Source organism: Scyliorhinus canicula, chromosome 13, assembly GCF_902713615.1.
Source record: "Scyliorhinus canicula chromosome 13, sScyCan1.1, whole genome shotgun sequence".
Taxonomy (NCBI): Eukaryota; Metazoa; Chordata; class Chondrichthyes; order Carcharhiniformes; family Scyliorhinidae; genus Scyliorhinus; species Scyliorhinus canicula.
The window spans coordinates 121323838-121345122 of NC_052158.1; the positions used below are offsets into that span (position 1 = coordinate 121323838).

Here is a 21285-nt window from a genome sequence, read left to right on the forward strand (position 1 = left end):
GTCCATCGTAGTTCTTTTTCTCCCCTCTTTTCTCCTCTCCTTCATACTGAGCGTTGCCTTGCCTGCCCCTTGTCCAGGCAGTTTTGTCCGAACAAACTCATCCGCTTCTGCCAGGATGTTGAAATAATGTTCCTTATTTTGGAATGTGGCCCAGAGCCTGGCTGGGAACAGCATTCAAAATCTCACTCCGCTCCTGTTCAGGACCAATTTTGCCTTTTTGTTTTAATATTAGAGTACCCAATTAATTTTTTCCAAATAAGGGGCAATTTAGTGTGGTCAATCCATCTACCCCGCACATCTTTGGTTATGGGCCAAAACCCACAGAATGTGCAAACTCCCATGGATAGTGACCCAGAGCCAGGATCAAACCTGGGATCTCGGCGCCATGAGGTAGCAGTGCTAACCACTGTGCCACCGTGCTGCCCCTCACTTTTTCCTGGTAGACCTCAGCTTTGCGCTTTGCCAGGTCTGCCCCAATGTCCTGGTAGATCCCGATTTCTGCTCGCCTTCGTCTGCCTATCCCACCGCAGGATCCTCTCACGATCCTGATAACAATGTAGTATCACAATTATTGCCCTTTATTATTCTGCGCTTTGGGCTTCGGTCGGAGCAATCTGTGCTTCCCAGCACATTCGGAAAGCAGTCACTCATGACTAGGTTGCCCAACATTTGGGCTACATAGTCCGTCGGGTCCCTGCCATTGATCCCTTCTGGCAGGCCCACCATCTGGATATTTAGGCGTCGGGACCTATTCTTCTGGTCCTCTATTTTCCCCTTCAAGCTTCCCTGGGTCGCCACCAACCTTTTGAAAATCCTGTCACTCTGGTCCATCGATGTCTTTTCCAGCTCGAGGATCGTCTTTCCCTGCGCCTCCACAGTCCATCAATCGCCGTCTGCATGGCGACCAATGCCTCCGCCCCGTCACCTGGATTTCCACTTTTTTTGCCTCCCTCATCACCATCAGTTCCTTCGCCAGGAACGTCTTCAATCCATCTCTGGGGTGGGGGGGAGGGTTGTTTGGGTCGTCAGTCTCTCAGTCTCCCTCTATCCAGGGTGGCCGGGGACCCCTTGTGGGCCCGCCGACTCGTCGATCTGCTGCTCGTGGCCTTTCCCTCCACTTCTGCCATCTCTGCGGCCTTTTGGCATGATGATTCTGTCCTTTCCCTTTCTTGTGGGTGAGATACAACTGAATGTTCGGGCTAATTTTGATTAAAAGTGCCTATTTCGCTATGTTCTGGAGGAGAGCCACCAGATGTGCCCCTGCTTAGCACATTACCGTCAATGGAGGACCCCGCACTTCCTTTAACGTCCTCCTTTAAAAGCCATCTTTTTGGCCAAACTCCTAATATCTCTTTTGACTTTGCCTGTTTTGCTCTTGTATTTCATTTTTTTTTAAATTAGAGTGCAGAGTTCTTTTTTTCCAATTGAGTCGCCCATCTACCTACGCTGGACATCTTTGGGTTTGTAGGGGTAAGACCCACGCAGACACGGGGAGAATGTGCAAACTCCACATGAACAGTGACCCAGAGCCAGGATCAAATCCGAGTCCTCAGCGCCGTGAAGCAGCAGTGCTTGCCACCGTGCCGTTGTATTTCTCAGGCAACTTGGGACATTTTGCTACATGAAAGCAAATTGCTGCTGTTGATGCTCATAATGCAACTAAATGGGTGCAATTTATGCAGGGTTTCAAATGAATTGAACCAGTAGAGGGGATGGGTGGAGTACTTCAGGATGACCCCACATTCCTCTAGTACTTAATCCTCTATTACAATACATTGATCCAAGTTTCAACAAATTTTGACAATCTGGGTAGTCTTTGTTGTCTCTTGCATTATATCATTATCCTATTGAACACTGCCTAAAAGAGAATAGGGATTCTGTTCCAAGTTTAGGACTTGTACTTTACTGTCACATTAAAACACTGTTGATGTTGCCCAAAAGTGTGAAGGACTAATGACTGCTGGATTGGATGTTTTTTTTAAAAAATGCAGGCTTGGAGTTAGCAGTCAGTGACGAAACAAAGATGCTTGCTGATGACTGCAAAGAAAGCTGTATGCAAAGATTTAGCAGTATCTGTGGATTTCTCCTTTCTCAACATTAGTTTGAATCTTGCTCCTGGCCAAGGGGATCTCCAAATGACAGTAACATTGATGTCATCATAGATCTTTGAATGAAAAAAGTCCAGTATTGGAGAGTTGAATTTGGAGGATTGATTTTGTAAGCTTGTCTTGTATTCCCCCGAGTATAAGTGTTTGAGCCTTCATCAAGGTGCTTAAAGTTTTTAAAGGATTTGTTTGAGTTGAAAGGAATATTTTCTCCAGTGGAGTAATTAATGGTAAGGTAAGGTGGCACGACCTAAAATAAGAGTGAGGACATTCGGGTGAAAAATCAGGAAGCACTTTTCATACATGGCAGTATAAAATTGTATGTTATTCCCCCTAAAGGCTGTGACTGCCTGGACAATTGCTGCTGTCAAGTCTGAAATTTATTTTTGTTACATAAGAGCGATATGGATGCAGCAACGGTGGGAAGGTGGTATAGCAATGCAGAGCAGCCATGTTCAAAATGAATCGTGTAGCAGGCCCAAGAAGGGCTGAATGGCCAACGTTTGTCAGAAAAGCAAATACTGCAGCTGTGGAAACATAAAATAGTAACAAGATGTCGGAAATACACAGCATGTCAGGCAGCATCTGTGGAGAGAACAATTATGACCTTTGTCAGAACAGATGGAACGTTGTCCTGAAACATTAATTTAGTATGATGTGGAGATGCCGGCGTTGGACTGGGGTGAGCACAGTAAGAAGTCTTAAAACACCAGGTTAAAGTCCAACAGGTTTGTTTCAAACACTAGCTTTCGGAGCACTGCTCCTTCCTTAGGTGAATGAAGCGGTATGTTCCAGAGACATATATATATATATATAGACAAATTCAAAGATGCAAGATAATGTTTAGAATGCAAGCATTTGCAGGTAATTAAGTCTTTACAGATCCAGAGATAGGGGTAACCCCAGGTTAAAGAGGTGTGAAATGTCTCAAGCCAGGACAGTTGGTAGGATTTTGCAAGCCCAGGCCAGATGGTGGGGGGGTGAATGTAATGCCACATCAATCCCAGGTCCTGGTAGAGACCGCACTCGTGTGCGGAACTTGGCTATAAGTTTCTGCTCAGCGATTCTGCGTTGTCGCGCGTCCTGAAGACCGCCTTGGAGAACACATACCCGGAGATCAGAGGCGAGACCATGCAGACGCTGCGACAACGAATGAACGGACATCGCGCGACAATCACCAGGCAGGAATGTTCCCTTCCAGTCGGGGAACACTTCAGCAGTCAAGGGTATTCAGCCTCTGATCTCCAGGTAAGCGTTCTCCAAGGCGGCCTTCAGGACGCGCAACAATATAGAATCGCCGAGCAGAAACCTATAGCCAAGTTCTGCACACATCAGTGCGGCCTCAACCAGGAACCTGGGATTCATGTTGCATTACATTCATCTCCCACTATCTGGCCTGGGCTTGTGAAATCCAACCAACTGTCCTGGCTTGAGACAATTCACACCTCTTTAACCTGGGGTTACCCCTAGCTCTGGATCTGCAAAGACTTAATTACCTGCAAATGCTCGCATTCTAAGCATTGTCTTGCATCTTTGAATTTGTCTGTATATATGTTTCTGGAACATACCTCTTCATTCACCTGAGGAAGGAGCAGTACTCCGAAAGCTAGTGTTTGTAACAAACCTGTTGGACTTTAACCTGGTGTTGTAATACTTCTTACTGTATTAATTTAATACTTTCAGCTTTCTCCTGATCTGACTTCAGCTTTTATGGCTTTGGATGTATTTGCAGTGGCCAATAAAATGGGTTGGTTATGAGGGGATACAAGTTCAATGTCAGGGTGGGAGATTCGGGGGGATTTGAGGGGAAACCCTTTTACCCAGAGGGTGGTGAAAATCTGGAAGGCACTACCTGGGAGGACGGTAGAGGCGAGTTGCCTCACATCCCTTAAAAAGTACCTGGATGAGTGCTTGGCACATCTTAACATTCAAGGCTATTGGCCAAGTGCTGGCAAATGGGATTAGGATTGGCAGATCAGGTGACTTTCATGCGACAGTGCAGACTCGCAGGGCCTTTTCTGCACTGTATTTTTCTGTGATTTCTATGAAAAGACAGGAACAGTTTATTTTTTGACAGTGTTTAACCAGTAAGAGCAGTCTACTGAGGTGTAGAGAGTGTCTTCATGGGAGGGGAAGGGAGTGCAAGTGAGTGTGCAAGTTAATAAATTAGTGTTCAAGGTTGGTGGGAAGAGGAGGACGGGGAAGAATGCTATTGGTTGGAGAAAATTTGGACAATCATGTTTGTCTCCTTTTATATGGCTATTTTTTTTCATTGCATCTGCTCCTGGTGTGGTTTATTGTATACCACTGCTGAATTTGAGAACATAAAGGTGCCGATATTGCATTGTCCAAAAGAAAATCACTAACTTTTCAAAACGCTGGCCTGAGATCTTTTTCATGTGTCTGCGTAAGGAAGATTTATCGAGCCTCAGCCAATGAGGATTCCTGTGTAGGAAGAGGAATTTTAGTCCATGGTGTGCCATATGACAAAAAACTTTGAAATGTGTAAATGTGGTTGAAAATTGCCAGTGCGGCTGCTTTCTTAATGAAAGTGTGTAAATTGTTACAATCCCTGTAAAGACTGATAACTTTAAAAAATAAATTTGAACTTCCAGTGATGGACTGAAAAGATAACATGACAAGATTTCAAGTTTTAAGACTTACTGTAACAGACAAATTAAAAGCGGGGAAGGAGGGGGGAAGAGGAGTTTTTTGTTTTGTGGTGGCATCATGCATTCTGAATTCTCCCTCGGTGTACCCGAACATGCGCCGGAGTGTGGCGACTGGGGGATTTTCACTGTAACTTCATTGCAGTGACATGTAAATCTACTTGTGACAATAATTAAGATTATTATTGTTATTATAACTAAGGCCCTCAAACTAGAATCTCGGCAGGCACCTCCCTCCATCCATTCCCCCGATACCATCCCCGCACCCTCTCCGTATCTGCCACCCAATAATAAAATAATAGATTGGGCAAAGCCAGAACCCCCGACTGCTTACTCTTTTGCAAAAGCACCCTGCAATGCTGGTGGGGTCTTACCCACCCAAATAAAAGTAGATAACATTTTACTGACTTTCACAAAGTTTTAGGGAAGAAAATTGGAAGGCACTGAAACAAAAACAGAAACCATGGGAGAATAATTATTTTACCGACTGAACCCTACCTGCCAAGGTCAGCGGGATGTTTTCCTACCAGGTCAACCTTCACCAACAAAACTCAGTTTATAGAGCGAAGCCAAACCGTGGGCCATCCGGATTCCCAGATAACAAAAGCTGGACCTGGCCAGGTGAAAAGGCAATGTCCACCAGCTTGGCTCCCCACCCTGGGAGATTCATTAGAAACCATGCACTTTTACCCCAAGTTCAGTTTAAACCCCCTCCCCAAGCTTCATAGATGACCGTCACGCTATGACGGGGACAGTGGACACCCCTGTCTCATGTCTCTCATCAGGTGGAAATACTTTGAACTCAACGCAGTTATAATAGCGCTTGGGATAAGAGCTGAATCCAAGCTATGAATCTAGGCCCAAAGCCAACCCTCCCGAGGATTTTAAGCAAACAACCCCACTGGGTGGTACAGTGGCACAGTAGTGGTTAGCACTCTTGCCTCGCAACACCAGGGTCCCGGGTCCAATTTCAGCCTTGGGCCACTGTCTGTGTGGCGTCTGTACCTTCTCCCCGTGTCTATGTAAGTTTCCTCCCGGGTGCCCCGGTTTCCACCCACAGTCCCACAGGGGCTGGTTTAGCACGCTGGGCTAAATCGCTGGCTTTTAAAGCAGACCAAGCAGGCCAGCAGCACGGTTCGATTCCCGTACCAGCCTCCCCGGACAGGTGCCAGAATGTGGCGACTAGTGGCTTTTCACAGTAACTTCATTGAAGCCTAGTCGTGACAATAAGCGATTTTCATTTCATTTCATTCCAAAGATGTGCAAGTTGGGTGGATTGACCATGATAAATTGCCCCTTAGTGTCCAAAAGGTGAGGCGGGGTTACTGGGCGTGAGCCTAGGTAGGACGTTCTTTCAGATGGTCGATGCATACTCAACGGGCCAAATGACTTCCTTCTGCACTGTAGTGATTCTATGAACCACTCCATCCTCTCAAATGCTTTTTCTGCATGAAATAATCACTTCCGGCTCACTGGCTGGAGAGGGAGACAAAACAACATTAAGCAGTCTCAAACATTGGCCGACAACTGCCTACCCTTAAACACGTCTGTTCCTCTGATATAACCCCTGGGAGGAAGGGCTCTAGGCGCATGGCCAGGACCTTTGCAACAACTTTGCATCTGTATTCAGTAATGAAATAGGGCGATACGACCCACACTTCCTTGTCTTTCGTTAAGATCAAGGCAATCAATGCCAGCTTTATTCTCACCGCATGGTCCTCCCATCTGCAATAGCAATGATCTGTAGCCCACCATAAAAGTTTATTTTTGTTCTGAAAGCTGTGTAAACGCACAGGGTTTCTGCCTCAACAACATCTGGACATGATCCAGCTCGGGAGGGGTGGCCATTTCCCCCTCACCCACCATCATCTGCAACACCTGCGACATGAACTCTGTTGGGCTCGGGTCCCCAGACCCTCCGACAACCCAACCACCCTCAACCTCTGTCTATGAGACCGATTTGGCCGTTTATAATTTGTTATCTGCTGCCAGCCATGCGGTATCCCCTTCCAGGGCAGTGATCAGATCACTCTGCCTAGACAGAGCCGCCCCCACCTCTTTCAACTCCATACCCGACACCTTCACCTCTTTAGCCTAGACCACTCGAATCGAGGATATTGGCAATACTTTTTCATGGTCTCCTGAGACCTCACGTCATAATTTCTGTAGCTCCACCGCTAAGATCCCAACAGTTAGTGGAGTGGACCTGCGACCACAGCAGTCTCCGCCATTTTCTTTCCAGGCAGGACTCCCGAAGGGTCCAAATTCGACACTGGTTCATTCTGCTGCCTTGTCCGGTATCTACTGCGGATCCCCTTCATGTGGGATCCTAAACCCATCAATAAGAACAAACGTGAGCCATAATTTGCTCCAAACATCAGATGAAAAGAGCTTAAACAAAGTTCTTTGGTGGGATCCACCTCGTGTGTGACTTCTCCCCTAAATGTCGCCACCGGAAGTTCCCAAATACACAGACGTAACCTCAGACACAGTTGGAAAATTCAAACCTATATGGAGAAATCAGTAGTAGTCTTATGGTAACATCCTTTCCAAAAGGCTTGGGGCTTCCAAATGTAGTACCCTCACAATTTTACGGTGAATTTCAGTTATTTGCATCTTTTATACAAACATACTGACGTTTTCTGAGTTGCAGAATTTTGAATCATCCTTTTAGAAGTGTGATTGGTAAGCATGCAAATATTTTTGAATTAAAAAAAAATGCACATTTGACGCTTCAGCTCTAAATGGATGCCTTTGCTTAATTTGGGTTTTCATTGTACAGCAATGAATAAAATGTATGTTTTAAATCAGATCTTTAGGCCTAATGAAGATGCTACAGCTTTGTGAATGGAAAGATAGAGGGAAGACAAAGGAATTTTAATAGTTTTGTGAGGGCTATGGATGAGAGCATAGAAATATGTGATATATTGATTTTTTAAAAAACATTTTTCTTATTGCTTAAGGTGTGACAGCATAGAAAAACTGAAAATCCTACTGCCAAAGTTGGAACTAGAATTAAAAGATCAAGCAAAGTTTAAGGATTTTTACCAGTTCACGTTCAACTTTGCAAAGAACCCAGGCCAGAAGGGCTTAGGTAAGTGCAGTATAAAAGATCTGTTGACATTCAAAAAAAAAATCCGTACATAAGTAAACTAAGAAGGAAGAGCATTCTGATGGACTTTGTAGCTGCTTCAGAGTAATACAATCTGTGGGGGATATATTTTTCACAATGCAAAGAAGAAACTTGCAGTGGAATGCAAAACTTCTAATGTGTCCCAAACCTGATGTTTGAGTCGTAATTTGTTCTTAATTGTTTTGGAAAGGGGCTGTTTAATAACAGGGCAGAAAAAAGTTGTGTTACTATAATCGAGTCACGCATTGTTTTATGCATCAGTCACATAAATTGGAGTTGGTGTGTTGGTTGTTGTCTAGGTAGAAGTAAGGGATGGTAAATTTACATTGTCAGTCTTGTTTACCTTTTAAACTTTGCTTGACTAAATAATGTGCCAGCTGGAGCGATTTAATCAAAACTTTAACATTTTTGTCCTAGTCTGATACTTTGACTTTTAGGCTAACATTTCTACAAAATATTAATACTAATGGTTTGTTATTTTTGACTACGTTTATGAAATTGGGATTGTTTTGAGAAATGCAGATCAATATATCTGTGTGTGTGTATATATATATGTATATATATATGTGTGTGTGTGTGTGTAGGAACATGGATTTATCAACAAAATACACACTTTTACCCTTACCATTGCTACGCAGGAAGTTATTCTTTAAATAATGCAGAAGGTATTGTCAATACACACAGAGTTCTTAAAGAACAAACAGTAAAAGTGAACATAGTTGGGCCATATGTAATAGTACCTCTCTAAGTCTGTTACAGCAGTTTGGGCAGGTGAGAAATTACCTGAAGCGCTTAACTCACCAAGTGGAGTAGAACACAGCCTTCCAAACTGCAGGTGCTGCTGTTGGACATGCATTTAGGATTTGGCTTTCCAACACAATTGTGGTTAGAATGGAAATGAAAATGCCCTTGGAAACCCACAGAAACATCCTGCCCTTCTTAGATTTCCAAGCTGTGCAACAGGGACCTCTGAATGCCATTAGTCCAGGAAGAGATAATTCATTAAACATGGGCTCTTCCAAGTTCTCTATTCATGTTGGCACAATTGTGAACACCCTAAGTAGTCACCATGCAGATTCAGATAGCTGGCATAAGGCCCTTTTAGAGTAAGATAGCTCAGACAAGACCTCCCAGTACCTTATCTAGCTATTTCGCTTCTGAGACCAAGTGATAATCAACACCAGCGCAAATTGACCCATCTAATCTATTTGCCCACACTCTGGAAAATCTCCAAATATATCTGCGCCATATTTATCTCCATGTCTGCAGACAAAACAGAAAATCTAAAGGAGGCTTGGGAACAAGACCTAGGCTGCCATAACGAGGAATAGGGAGAAGTGTGGAGGCAGATCTACAGGACCTTCACATGCAACAGAATGCAAGAGGGGCAGAACTAATTTTTCAAAGGTATAAACATAGATTAATTTTAGCAAAATGTTTTAAAAAAAATATTGATGACCATCCATGGCTTTACAAAATTGCCATGTAATTAAATTCGTTTTGAATTTTTTATTGAATCCTTTGCAGTTTATTGTGCAAAGGTCACAAAGTTGATCAGAGAGAGCAAAAAAGTTAATGTTGGAAATACTTTGAAGATCCTTAATTTGAAAAGAGAAACGAGACGCCAAAGTTTTGTGTGGAGATTCTGTGTCAATCCGATAAATATATGTGGATTGCTAAACATAAACTGATCCAGACTTGATGGTTTGATTCTCCCACTCCAGGAGCTAATTTGACAGCTGATGGAAGTTATCTTGTGATGTGATCTTTTCATTGCATGTGTGGGGATGGTTAGTTAAATAAGTTCTTGCTCCTTTGGCCTGATTGTGATTTCTAGCATTCAAAATCTTGTTTAAAATGTGATTTATTTTCATGATTTCTGACAAAACACATATTTTTATCTCCAGCCATTCTGGTAGATCTTTCTGCTATAAAATACAATTTGAAAATAAGAGTTTATACTTTGACTAGTTAATTTCAATTACTAAATGTTGTCTTTGGAAATTTGACTGGACTACGAAAGGTCAAATAAACTGCTGGTTAAATATGAATGAATAAATTAAAAGTCAGTATAGTCTGAATTTGTTCTATTCCAACTTATTTGTGAGAGCCAGAATTTAGGACAAAACCACCGATGGCGCTTTAGTATTTAAAAAAGGAAATACTGGAACACAATGTGGTCATTTGGATTCCTGAAGCAGTATGCTTTGGTAACACCACATACCTGCCCTGCATTAAGGTTTTGGTTGTGGGCGGCACAGTAGCACAGTGGTTAGCACTGTTGCTTCGTAGCACCAGGCTCCCAGATTCAATTTCCAGCTTGGGTCACTACCTGTGCAGAGTCTGCACCTTCTCCCCGTGTCTACGTGGGTTTCCTCCGGGTGCTCCCGTTTCTTCCCACAAGTCCCGAAAGACGTGCTTGTTAGGTGAATTGGGCATTCTGAATTCTCCCCCCCCCGTATACCTGAATAGGTGCCGGAGTGCAGCAGCTAGGGGACTTTCATAGTAACTTCATTGCAGTGTTAATGTAAGCCTACTTGTGACAATAATAAAGATTATTATAGGTTTGATTTTAAATTGTAGATTTAAAATAGGTTTTGTTTTGTTTTATGAGATCAGCCAGTATAGAGAAGAATGAAATGCCCCCAGGTTTTCTCCTGACAGCCTAGCAGAATGGGATAATATCTTTGTTTACCTACCTCATGGAAGCTCAGCAGGCCGAGGCCATTAGAAATCTGACTTATCTTTATGAATCTCTGAATGTGTGTTTCTACACTGGAAGGCTCACCCTTGCAAACAGAAAATTTATCTGCCTGTAAAATTATCTTTTGTTAAGGTGATAATGAATAGAATTACTAACATTTTGTACAGTTTGTTTCTTTAAGCCCATCATAGTGGTCTCTAACAAACCACATTAGTGATGAGATTGTTCATCACTAAGTATGTCAAAGTAGTACTTTGATTCAGAGGGTAGAGCAACAGCACATCAATCTTCACTCTGCTGTTTCAAACAAGGTGCTTGGAGACCATGGCCATCTCAATTTGTACAAATTTACTTGCATATTTAAAAATCTGTCCGTAAAAATAATCTATTTCCAAAGGATTCTATCCAACTTTATTCCCATTTTGTGAAGAATATCCTGAATGTTGGTTGTTTCAATACAATTGTTGCACTATTATGAACTAAAAACAAACCATTTCCATTAATGTGAGCAATTGTTTCTAAAATATGGTGGCATGATCCAGGTTTTGCAACCCAAGTCAGTTAATGGCACTGGCAAAATTGCAGAAAAGAGTTTAAGTGCCAAATTGCAAAAGTGGAAAAAAAAATTGGATTTTAACTCTGGACTGACAACGTGCAGTTCCTGGCATCTCTGCTGCAGGAGAAAACCACCCACAGTTGGTGCTCGGCACGTACGGATGACTTTCACCTGAAGTGCCCTATTTGGGTTAGGATAGAGGCACAGCATTGGAGTAATTATAATGGGAGGTGTATTCTGCAGCTAGCCAATGTTGCACCTAATCTGAGAATGCCGTGTGGTGCAAAAGTTGGAAAATATGTGTTGAAATCCCTCCCCTTAATCAAAACATTTGCATAACTCAGACTGGGGCAAGCAGCTGTAAACTGGAAAGCAAAGTCAGGTGTCTGTTTTAATTACTTGGTAATTGTTGATGCTTGTAAATGAAGCAAAATGTGTGGTGGGGAGAAGTTGCATACAAATGGAACTTAGAAATGTACAATGGATCCAAACTCCCCCTCTACTAATATTTAAAATATTTTGCTCCTACAGCTCATGAACAATTTTTAAAAATCCATTATTTATGTCTGGCCACTTCCATTTGATTTTAAGATAATTGGCAGACTGGTACTTGGCTAATCTCTCCTCGCTTACCCATGCTTATCTGCTTTGGATGGGCAAGTGTAGTATTTAAAGTACAAGATTATGCTGAATTGTTCTTTATCCTTTGTAAATAAAGCAGCATCCCCCTTTATGACATTGAGTTTAATGAGGCTATCAACTAGCACACAATTCAACTGTAAATTCATAGATTTAACCAATTATTTTATGAGAACACCAATACATCCAGTTATTGCAGCTTAAAATATTTAAGTACTTTTCCAACTCCTACAGGTGTATCTGTAGTGAGCTTAATACCTGTAGACATTTCCTGCTGATCAGGTTCTGAAACAAGTTCTAAATTACTGTATTAATTACTTTTTCCAAATCACTTTTCTCTAGTTAAATAGTAGTTACAGCAGCCATGCCGAAATGGAGGACAATTTACATAAAGTTAACATTTTAAAAATTATTTGGTGACAACAGGTGTAGTACTTGATGTTTTTCCTGAAGGTGTATTTAATATTTTATTTTGCAGATTTAGAAATGGCAATTGCATACTGGAATTTAGTACTTGCTGGGCGATTCAAATTCTTAGATCTATGGAATAAGTTTTTATTGGTGAGTATAAACATGAACATTTCTAACTAATCCAATTTATTTTTTGTTTTGAGAGTTAGTGATTTATATTAGGACAATCTCTAAAGAAGTTATATCTGCTCTATGCAATGGAGACATTATGGAAGGATAGAAAATAGGAACAGGAATAGGCCAGTCAGCCCTTTAAGTCTGCTCTGCCATATGATCATGACTGACCCTATAACTCAAAACAATGCCCCCACACTCTATACGCCTTGACACCTTTAGCTTCTAGAAGTGTATCTCTGTGCTTATTTGTGACTTGGCCTCCACAGCCTCGTGTAGTAGACACTTCCACAGGTTCATCACCCTCTGAGTGACGAAGCTTCTCCCCAACTCAGTCCTAAATGGCCTACCCTGTACCCAGAGAATCTAGATCCCTGCATCCAGCCTGTCTCCACCCCCCCCCCCCCCCCCCCCCCAGTGTCTCACTCTTGCTCTTGTCAAAACCTCGGCATTTCATTTCTAACAGCACTGTGGGTGTATCTACACCAGGGACTGCAGTGTTTCAACAGCCTGTGTGCTCTTTTAAGAAGTTGCACAGTTTAGTTTTTTTTCCCTTAACCCTACAAATTAATTCTCATAAAATCCATGTCAAATTGCCTTTCAAAAGTTCCTCTGGAATCAGATTCCACTACACTTCAAAGTTTATAACCTTTAAAGTGAAATAATTTGTCCTCTTTTCCTTTCCGATACTTTTACCAATTAATTTAAATCTGTGACCATTGTTTGCTGACCTCCTTGTCAAAGGTGATAATTTCTTCCTCCTGGCTTTAGAAACTCCTCTTTAATTTTCAATTCTTCCATTAGATTTCCCCATAACCTTCCATGCTATATGGAGAACAATTTCAGCCTCTCCAATCTCTCTCTTTAACTGCTAAGTTTTCCATAACTAATAAATCACCACCAGCTCCCTTCCCTAGCCACCTATCCCTCTCCCAGGCAACTCTCAGAGGTTGATCCAGACTGTTTGCAACTGTGGCGCTGTATTTGACCACCAAAAAAACTTCCAACTGTGCTTCATTTTGTGAGATCACTTGAGGCTTCCTATTGCCACCTCTGTAACATCGCCTGACTCTACCCTTGCTGAAACACTTATCGTTGCCTTTGTTACTTCTAGACTTGACTATTTCAAGACACTGCTAGCAGACTACCATCTTCCACTCTTCATAAAATCAAACCTATCAAAACTCTGTTGCCCATATCCTAACTTGCACCAACTCCTGTTAACCCATAAACCTTATACCCGTTGATCTAAATTTGTCACTGATTAAGCAATAATTTGATCTAATAATTCTTGCCCTTGTTTTCAAATCACTCCACAGTCTTGTCCCTCCCTGTGTCTAACTTCCCGCACAACCATCAGAGGTATCTGTGCTCCTCCAATTTTAGCTTCTTGCTCATCTCTGATTTGAATTATTCTACTGTTCTGGTCATAGAATAGTGCAGATAAAAAGAGTGTAAATTTCTCAATTTGATGAGGTTGGAATTCAATTCAGAGTGGGTCAAAGAGGTGATTTATGTCTACAGTATTTGCGGTGATTCATGTTGAGTCAGCAAGTATTTAAAACAAATTATTCAATGTTTTAGTGTTTAGTGCAAGTTAGTGTGTATTTTCTTTTAAAACTGGAGACACGAAGAACAGCACAGTAGCACAGTGGGTAGCATTGTTGCTTCATAGTTTCAGGGTCCCAGGTTAGATTCCTGTCTTAGGTCGCTGTCTGTGTGGAGTCTGCACATTCTCCCTTTGTCTGCGTGGGTTTCCTCCGGGTGCTCCGGTTTCCTCCCACAAGTCCCGAACGACATGAAGCAGGATTCTCTGATAATGGGGCTAAGTGTTGGAGCGCTGAAGCGTTTTACGACGGCGTCATCTGGCCGCTAGGAGCAGCGACCCTGCGCTGCACAGGGGGCCAGCACTGCACTGGAGCGCTTCAAGCAGCTACAGCTGCCGATACAGGCGCCGGTGTGGGTGCCCCCCCCCCCCCCCCCCCCCCCCACCTGACAATTAGCCTGCCAGTCGATCGGTTGGCCCTGATCGTGCGCCCTGGCCACCGTGGAGGTCCCCACCGGAGTCCGATTCCCCCCACACCAGGACGGCCCCCACAGCCAGGTACCTCCAGGTAGGACCACACGCGAACAACGCCGGCGGGACTTGGCCGAACTCAGTGGGCATTCGGCCCATCGAGCGCCGAGAATTGCCAGGGAGGCTGTGGGATTTCCCCCCCCTCCCTCCCCGCTGATTCTCCGACCCAGCGCGGGATCAGAGAATCCTGCCCACGCTGTTATGTGAATTGGACATTCTTAATTCTCTTTCAGTGTACCCGAAAAGGTGCCGGAGTGTGGCGACTAGGGGCTTTTCACAATAACTTCTTTGCTGTGTTGACGTAAACCTACCTGTGACAATAAAGATTATTATTAAGAAAAGAAAATATTAATCTAGACTAAGATTTGACAGAGCAGGTTCAAAGTCCTGACTGCAATATGTGGGGATCTGTGCACAGCAAAATTGCCTTGAGTGAACACGTTGACAGGAGTTGACAGGAGATGTCTGTTGTCTAAAATCTCTCTGCTGAGAGTCATAGGAACTGGAGAATGAGGTAGAGACATGTGACACGTAAGAGAGGATGAGAAGTATCTGAACGGTTCACTTCAGATTTCATTCAACTTGTAGAAAGATGCAAGTTCAGAATGAGGTTGATTTTTATTTTTCATTATTCATACATGAGAATGAGCCTCACTGGCAAGACCAACATTTATTGCCCATTCCTAATTGCCCTTGGGTGAGGTGAGCTGCTGTCTTGGAACTTCTGCAGTCCTTGTGATGTAATTACATATACACTACTGTTAGAAAGGGAGTTCTGGAATTTTGAACCAGTGACAGTGAAGGGATGATGATATATTTCAAAGTAAGGGTGGTCTGTGACTTGGAGGGGAACTTGTAAATGATGGTGTTTCCATGCATATGTTGGCCTCGTCTAGGTGGTAGAAGTTATGAATTAGAAGATGCTATCCAAGAAGCCCTGGCAAATTGTTGTAGTGCATCTTGTAAGTACTGTGTACCAGTTGTCAATAAATACAGTGTACTTGCTACCTGTGAGAATAAATAGCCAGAATGCAGGCTACACACCAACAGACGAGTTAGGAAAAGGCGTAAGCCACTCTGTCCTTGCCTGCTCCACCATTCAATATGATTGTGCCTGATCTGGTTGTTATCTCAGCTCCATATTCCTGTCTACCCCCGGTTAACAAGGGGGTGAAAGGTTATCAAGAATCGATCCATCTCTGCCTTAAAAATATTCAAGGACTCTGCTTCCACCACCTTTTGCCTTTTGAGGAAGAGAGTTCCAAAGATTTGCGACCCTCTGAGAAAAGAATTCTCCTCATCTGTCTTAAATGAGTAGCCCCTTATTTTTAACAGTGACCCCAGTTCAAGATTCTCCCAAAGAAAAAACATCTTTCTACATCCACCCTGTCAAGACCCCTCAGGGTCTTGTGCCTTTCAATCAAGTCAACTCTTGACTTAGGGGCCTCACGGTAGCATGGTGGTTAGCATCAATGCTTCACAGCTCCAGGGTCCCAGGTTCGATTCCCGGTTGGGTCACTGTCTGTGTGGAGTCTGCACGTCCTCCCCGTGTGCGCGTGGGTTTCCTCCGGGTGCTCCGGTTTCCTCCCACAGTCCAAAGATGTGCGGGTTAGGTGGATTGGCCATGCTAAATTGCCCGTAGTGTAAGGTTAATGGGGGGATTGTTGGGTTACGGGTATACGGGTTACGTGGGTTTAAGTGGGGTGATCATTGTTCGGCACAACATCGAGGGCCGAAGGGCCTGTTCTGTGCTGTACTGTTCTATGTTCTATGTTCTTACTCTTCTAAACTCCAGCAGAAACAAGTCTAGCCTCACAAGACAACCTGCCCATTCCAGGTATTAGTCCGGTAAAACCTCTGAATTGCTTCCTACACATTACATCCTTCCTTAAATAAGGAGACCAATACTGTACACACTACTCCAGGTGTGGTCTCAGCAATGCTCTGTATAACCTCCCTATGTGTGTCTTTAATTCCCCTCCCAATAAACTATTACATTCTATTTGCTTTCCTAATTAAACAGCTGCACCTGCAAACTGAAATTTAGCGATTCATGCATGAGGACTATAGAACCTTAAAGCAGGAGGCTACCCAAAGAAGGTGGGAGGAGGAAAAGGAGAAGCGTAATATGGTATTTGTACGTGATGCAATAATTAGGGGAACAGCTTTCATGTGGTATAGTGCTGAGGTGGAGGGGGTATCTTGAAAGGATATTGGATAGTAAGGGAGAGTGTTCAGTCATGTGGCCAACAACATAGGCAAGAGGCCCTTTTTGGAGAAGCTAAATTAATGAGCAGGATCTCGAGGGTTATAATCTTTGGTTTATTACTTCAACCATTCGCAAATTGGTGTAGAGATAAACAGAGTACAGAGGTGGACACATTCCTGAAGGAGGGATGTGGGAAAGAAATGTTCAATTTCTTGGGATGCTGGCACCAGTACTGGGTCAGGAAGGGTTATACCATTAGGGTGGACTCCAACCTGAACCAGGGTTGTGATAGAAAGGATAAACAGAGTGGCCACCAGGACTTTTAATTAATAATAATAATAATAATAATAATAATAATAATAATTGCTTATTGTCACAAGTAGGCTTCAATGAAGTTACTGTGAAAAGCCCCTAGTCGCCACATTCTGGCGCATTACAAGCCAGCTGTCTTAGCCCACTGTGCTTAAACCAGCCCAGTACAATGTGGGAGGGGATCCGGTGGCAATGATAATAGTTTGAAAACAAACTTAAGGGAAGAGAGCAGAATAATAGTCAGAAATTGTATTTTAGACACTACAGATGTACCATCTGCAAAATCTAAACGTTGTAATGCAGCGAGATCGAGATTGGACACATCTGTTAATGGGTAAAGCAACAAAGGATTAATGGGAGGCCTTCAAAAATAACTTAATGTGATACAGAACCAGATGATGCCCCTAAGGTGTAAGAGCTCCACTTTCCAAGGGAAATAATACGCGACTAAAGAGGTAAGAGACCGCATAAATCTAAGCATGCAAAATGCAAAAATAAACTCAGCCTGGCAATTGGGAAAAGTACAAAGAACAGTAGAATGTGACAAAACAGTCAGAGTTCCAAAAAATGAATATTAAACAAAACCTTATGACAGGAAAAAGAGGATGGCCAGGAACAATGTGGGTCTCTGAAAACTTTTTTTAAAAATTCATTTTTGCAGGATGTGGGCCCTGCTAGCTAGGCCAGCATTTGTTGCCCATCCCTAATTGCCGTTGAAGGTGGTGGTGAGCTGCCTTTTTTTTTCAAATTTAGAGTACCCAATTCATTTTTTCCAATTAAGGGGCAATTTAGCATGGCCAATCTACCTAGCTTGCACATTTTTGGGTTGTGGGGGCGCAACCCATACAAACACGGGGAGAATGTGCAAACTCCACACGGACAGTGACCCAGAGCCGAGATCGCACCTGGGACCTCGGTGCTGTGAGGCCGCAGTGCTAACCCATTGTGCCACCGTGCTACCCGAGCTGCCTTGAATCACTGCAGTCCATGTGGTGCAGGTACTTTTAGGGAGGGAGTTAATGGGCATAGTGTCAATGAAAATGAGGAATTGGTGGGCATATTAAATAATAACTTTGTGTCAGCACTTGTGGTAGAGGAAAAGGCTGACAGTCATGCCAATAATTCGATGGAAATTGATATTGAATCAGGGACAGGGTTCACCAAACGTTGGCAAAATAACAGTAATGGAAGAGAAAGTACTAAAGAATGACATTCCCAGGACCAAATGGTTTCCATCTCAGGGTTTTTAAAGACAGCAGGTTGAGAACATTGCAAAAGCCTCAACTATTAAGATGTTTTGATGCAGGAGCATTTCTTCAGACTGGAAAATAGAATATTGCTCCAATATTTGAGAGGAGAGGTGGGAAATTGTGGAATTATTGGCCAATTAGTTCTAACATCTGTTGTTGGGGAATGATTAAAGTCTATAATTAAGGATGGGGTGACTGAACACCTTGACGTTTTTCAGCTGATCAGAAAGAGAGAGGGGCATCATGAATTTGTAGCAGGTAAGCCGTATCTACTTGGGGAGAGAGCAGGATTAGGCTATCAGCCATGATCGTGATGAATGGCGGACCAGGCTTGAAGGGCCAAAAGGCCTCCTTCTGCTCCTATTTTCAATGTATCTATATATCTTAAAACCTGATACAGCAGACACTGTGAAGTGGTAACTAAAGTAGTGTATTTGGATGTTATGTTCTTTTTATGGACTTTCCAGAGGTTATGTAGAAAGTTTTTCAAGAAAATATTAGCTGAAGTTGAAGTTCATTCAACTGAAGGCAAATTATTTGCCTGGTTAGGAAATTGACTAAGCAACAGGGTTTCGAGAGTAGAGATATTGGACAAGAGCTTTAATTGGCAGGAGATAACTAGGGGTATCCAACAATGGGGTCTCAACTTATTAATGACTTTGATGATGGAATAGAAAGCCACATGTCTATATTTGCCAACAAATCAAAAATAAGTGGCATTGTAATAGTGTACATGGATGCACAACATTACAAAGACATTGGACAGATGAAGTGAATGGGCAAAACTGTGGCAAACGGATTTCAGTGTAAGTAAATTTGAGGTTGTCCACTTTGGACGTAAAAAGAATAAAACTGGGAACTTTTTAAATGGTAAAAACTAGAAACCTGAAAGTCCAAAGAGGTTTGAAGGTTCAGGTACATAGATCATTGAAATGTCATGGACAGATACATAACATAATCGAAAAGGCTAATGGAATGCTGGCCTTCACATCAAGAGGACCAGAATACAAGGTGATAGAAGTGACACCACAGTGACAAGCCTTGGGTAGGTCACAGCTGGAGTATTGAGAACAATCCTGGACACCCCACCTTCAAAAGTATAAGGATACCAGAATGATACCTTGACTCTGACGGTTAAATTGCAGGAGCGATTAAATAAACAGCAGTTGTTTCACCAGAATTTAGAAAGTTATGGGATGGTTTGACCAAAACATACAAGATATTAAAGGGAGCAAAGTAGATAGAAACTATTTTTGTTGTAGGGGCATCTAGAATTAAGGGGCATGGTCTTAAAAAAGTTAGGAGACCTTTCAGATCTGCAATTGGGAAACATTTCTAAACACAGACTGGTAGAAATTTGGAACACCCAACTGCAAATGGCAACTGATGGCAGATCCATCATTAATTTTAAATCTGAGATTCATAGATTTTTATTTACCATATACGAACCATATATGGGCAACGGTGGGTTTATGGAGTTAGCTCGCAGATCAATTCTGGTCTATTTGATTGGTGGACCTGTGCTGACCACAGTGTGAACCAATATTAGTTCTTGGTCACTTCATTCTCAGGCCAACAGAGAAAACCAAAAAACTCAGTTTACAAAAAAGTCAGGAAAACATGAGTCCAGGTAAAGGTTAGAAGTTCTGGTTTCCTGCTTGAGACTTAACATTCCAGCAATGTCGCTGTGGGCTTGTTTTTCAAGCATTATGAAATGAAATGAAATGATCAAAATGTAACATAACTAAGTTGCCGGTAGACAAATAAGGAAAGTTTATTAAGAGTCAATGATACTGTAGAATATTGTATTATTTTGCTGTGGTTAGGTGTATACAGTGAATATTGGTTGGGAGTAAATACATTCAGAAGTAAATTTGATCTTTGATAATTGAACCTCCTTTTTGTTTTACTGCAAAAAACGGACATACATTTATGATATATCGTAAATAAATAAATTACCTTTATTGTCACAAGTAGGCATCCATTAACACTGCAATGAAGTTACTGTCAAAGCCCCTAGTCGCCACATTCCAGCGCTTGCTCAGATACACTGAGAGAATTGAGAATTCTCAGCTGGTACGGGAATTGAACCCGCACTGCTATCCTTGTTCTGCATCACAAACCAGCTATCTAGCCCACTGAGCTAAACAAGCCCTCTATAGTGTAACTAATTTTCAAAACAACTGATGTCATGGTAAGATCTGCCTAAGATGCTATTTTCGCTTACATAGAACAGTACAGCACAGAACAGGCCCTTCGGCCCTCAATGTTGTGCCGAGCCATGATCACCCTACTCAAACCCACGAATCCACCCTATACCCGTAACCCAACAACCCCCCCCTTAACCTTACTTTTAAGGACACTACGGGCAATTTAGCATGGCCAATCCACCTAACCCGCACATCTTTGGACTGTGGGAGGAAACCGGAGCACCCGGAGGAAACCCACGCACACAGGGGGAGGACGTGCAGACTCCACACAGACAGTGACCCAGCCGGGAATCGAACCTGGGACCCTGGAGCTGTGAAGCATTTATGCTAACCACCATGCTACCCTGCTGCCCCTGTGTTATGTGTTATGATTTTTTTAACAATAAATTTAGAGTACCTAATTATTTTTTCCCAATTAATTTAGAGTAGCCAATCCACCTATCCTGCATATCTTTGGGTTGTGGGGGCGAGACCCACGCAGACATGAGGAGAATGTGCAAACTCCACACAGACAGTGACCCGGAGATGGGATCAAACCCCAGGTCCTCTGCGCCATGAGGCAGAAGTGCTAACCACTGCGCTGTCCCATGTTATGATTTTTTTTCAGTGAAGTTCTTAGTGGATTTGTGGTAAATACAACAGATCTTTTTTTTAAATTTGAAACTTTAGGTTTTTAGCGTTAACTTCATGTCAACATTGGATTGCAGTACGCTGCTAATACGAGATAAATTGCAGAACAGATTTTTTTTGTTTTGTGCAGTAAAGCTTAACTTCACTATTTCTCGGTACTTTCAAGCCACAATTTATAGTTTTGATGTCTAAGAATTGTTGCATAT

General features: G+C 42.6%; 1 protein-coding gene across 2 annotated transcripts in view; it reads left to right on the top strand.

Annotated features, from left to right (window-relative positions):
- dcun1d1 (DCN1, defective in cullin neddylation 1, domain containing 1 (S. cerevisiae)) overlaps positions 1-21285 on the top strand; it is a 93021-nt gene that overhangs the window by 65163 nt on the left and 6573 nt on the right. For both annotated transcript variants that reach the window (XM_038815058.1, XM_038815059.1), the window contains 2 exons: positions 7738-7868; positions 12285-12367. In XM_038815058.1, coding sequence (XP_038670986.1) covers positions 7738-7868; positions 12285-12367 — 214 coding nt within the window. The remainder of the gene's footprint in view (positions 1-7737; positions 7869-12284; positions 12368-21285) is intronic.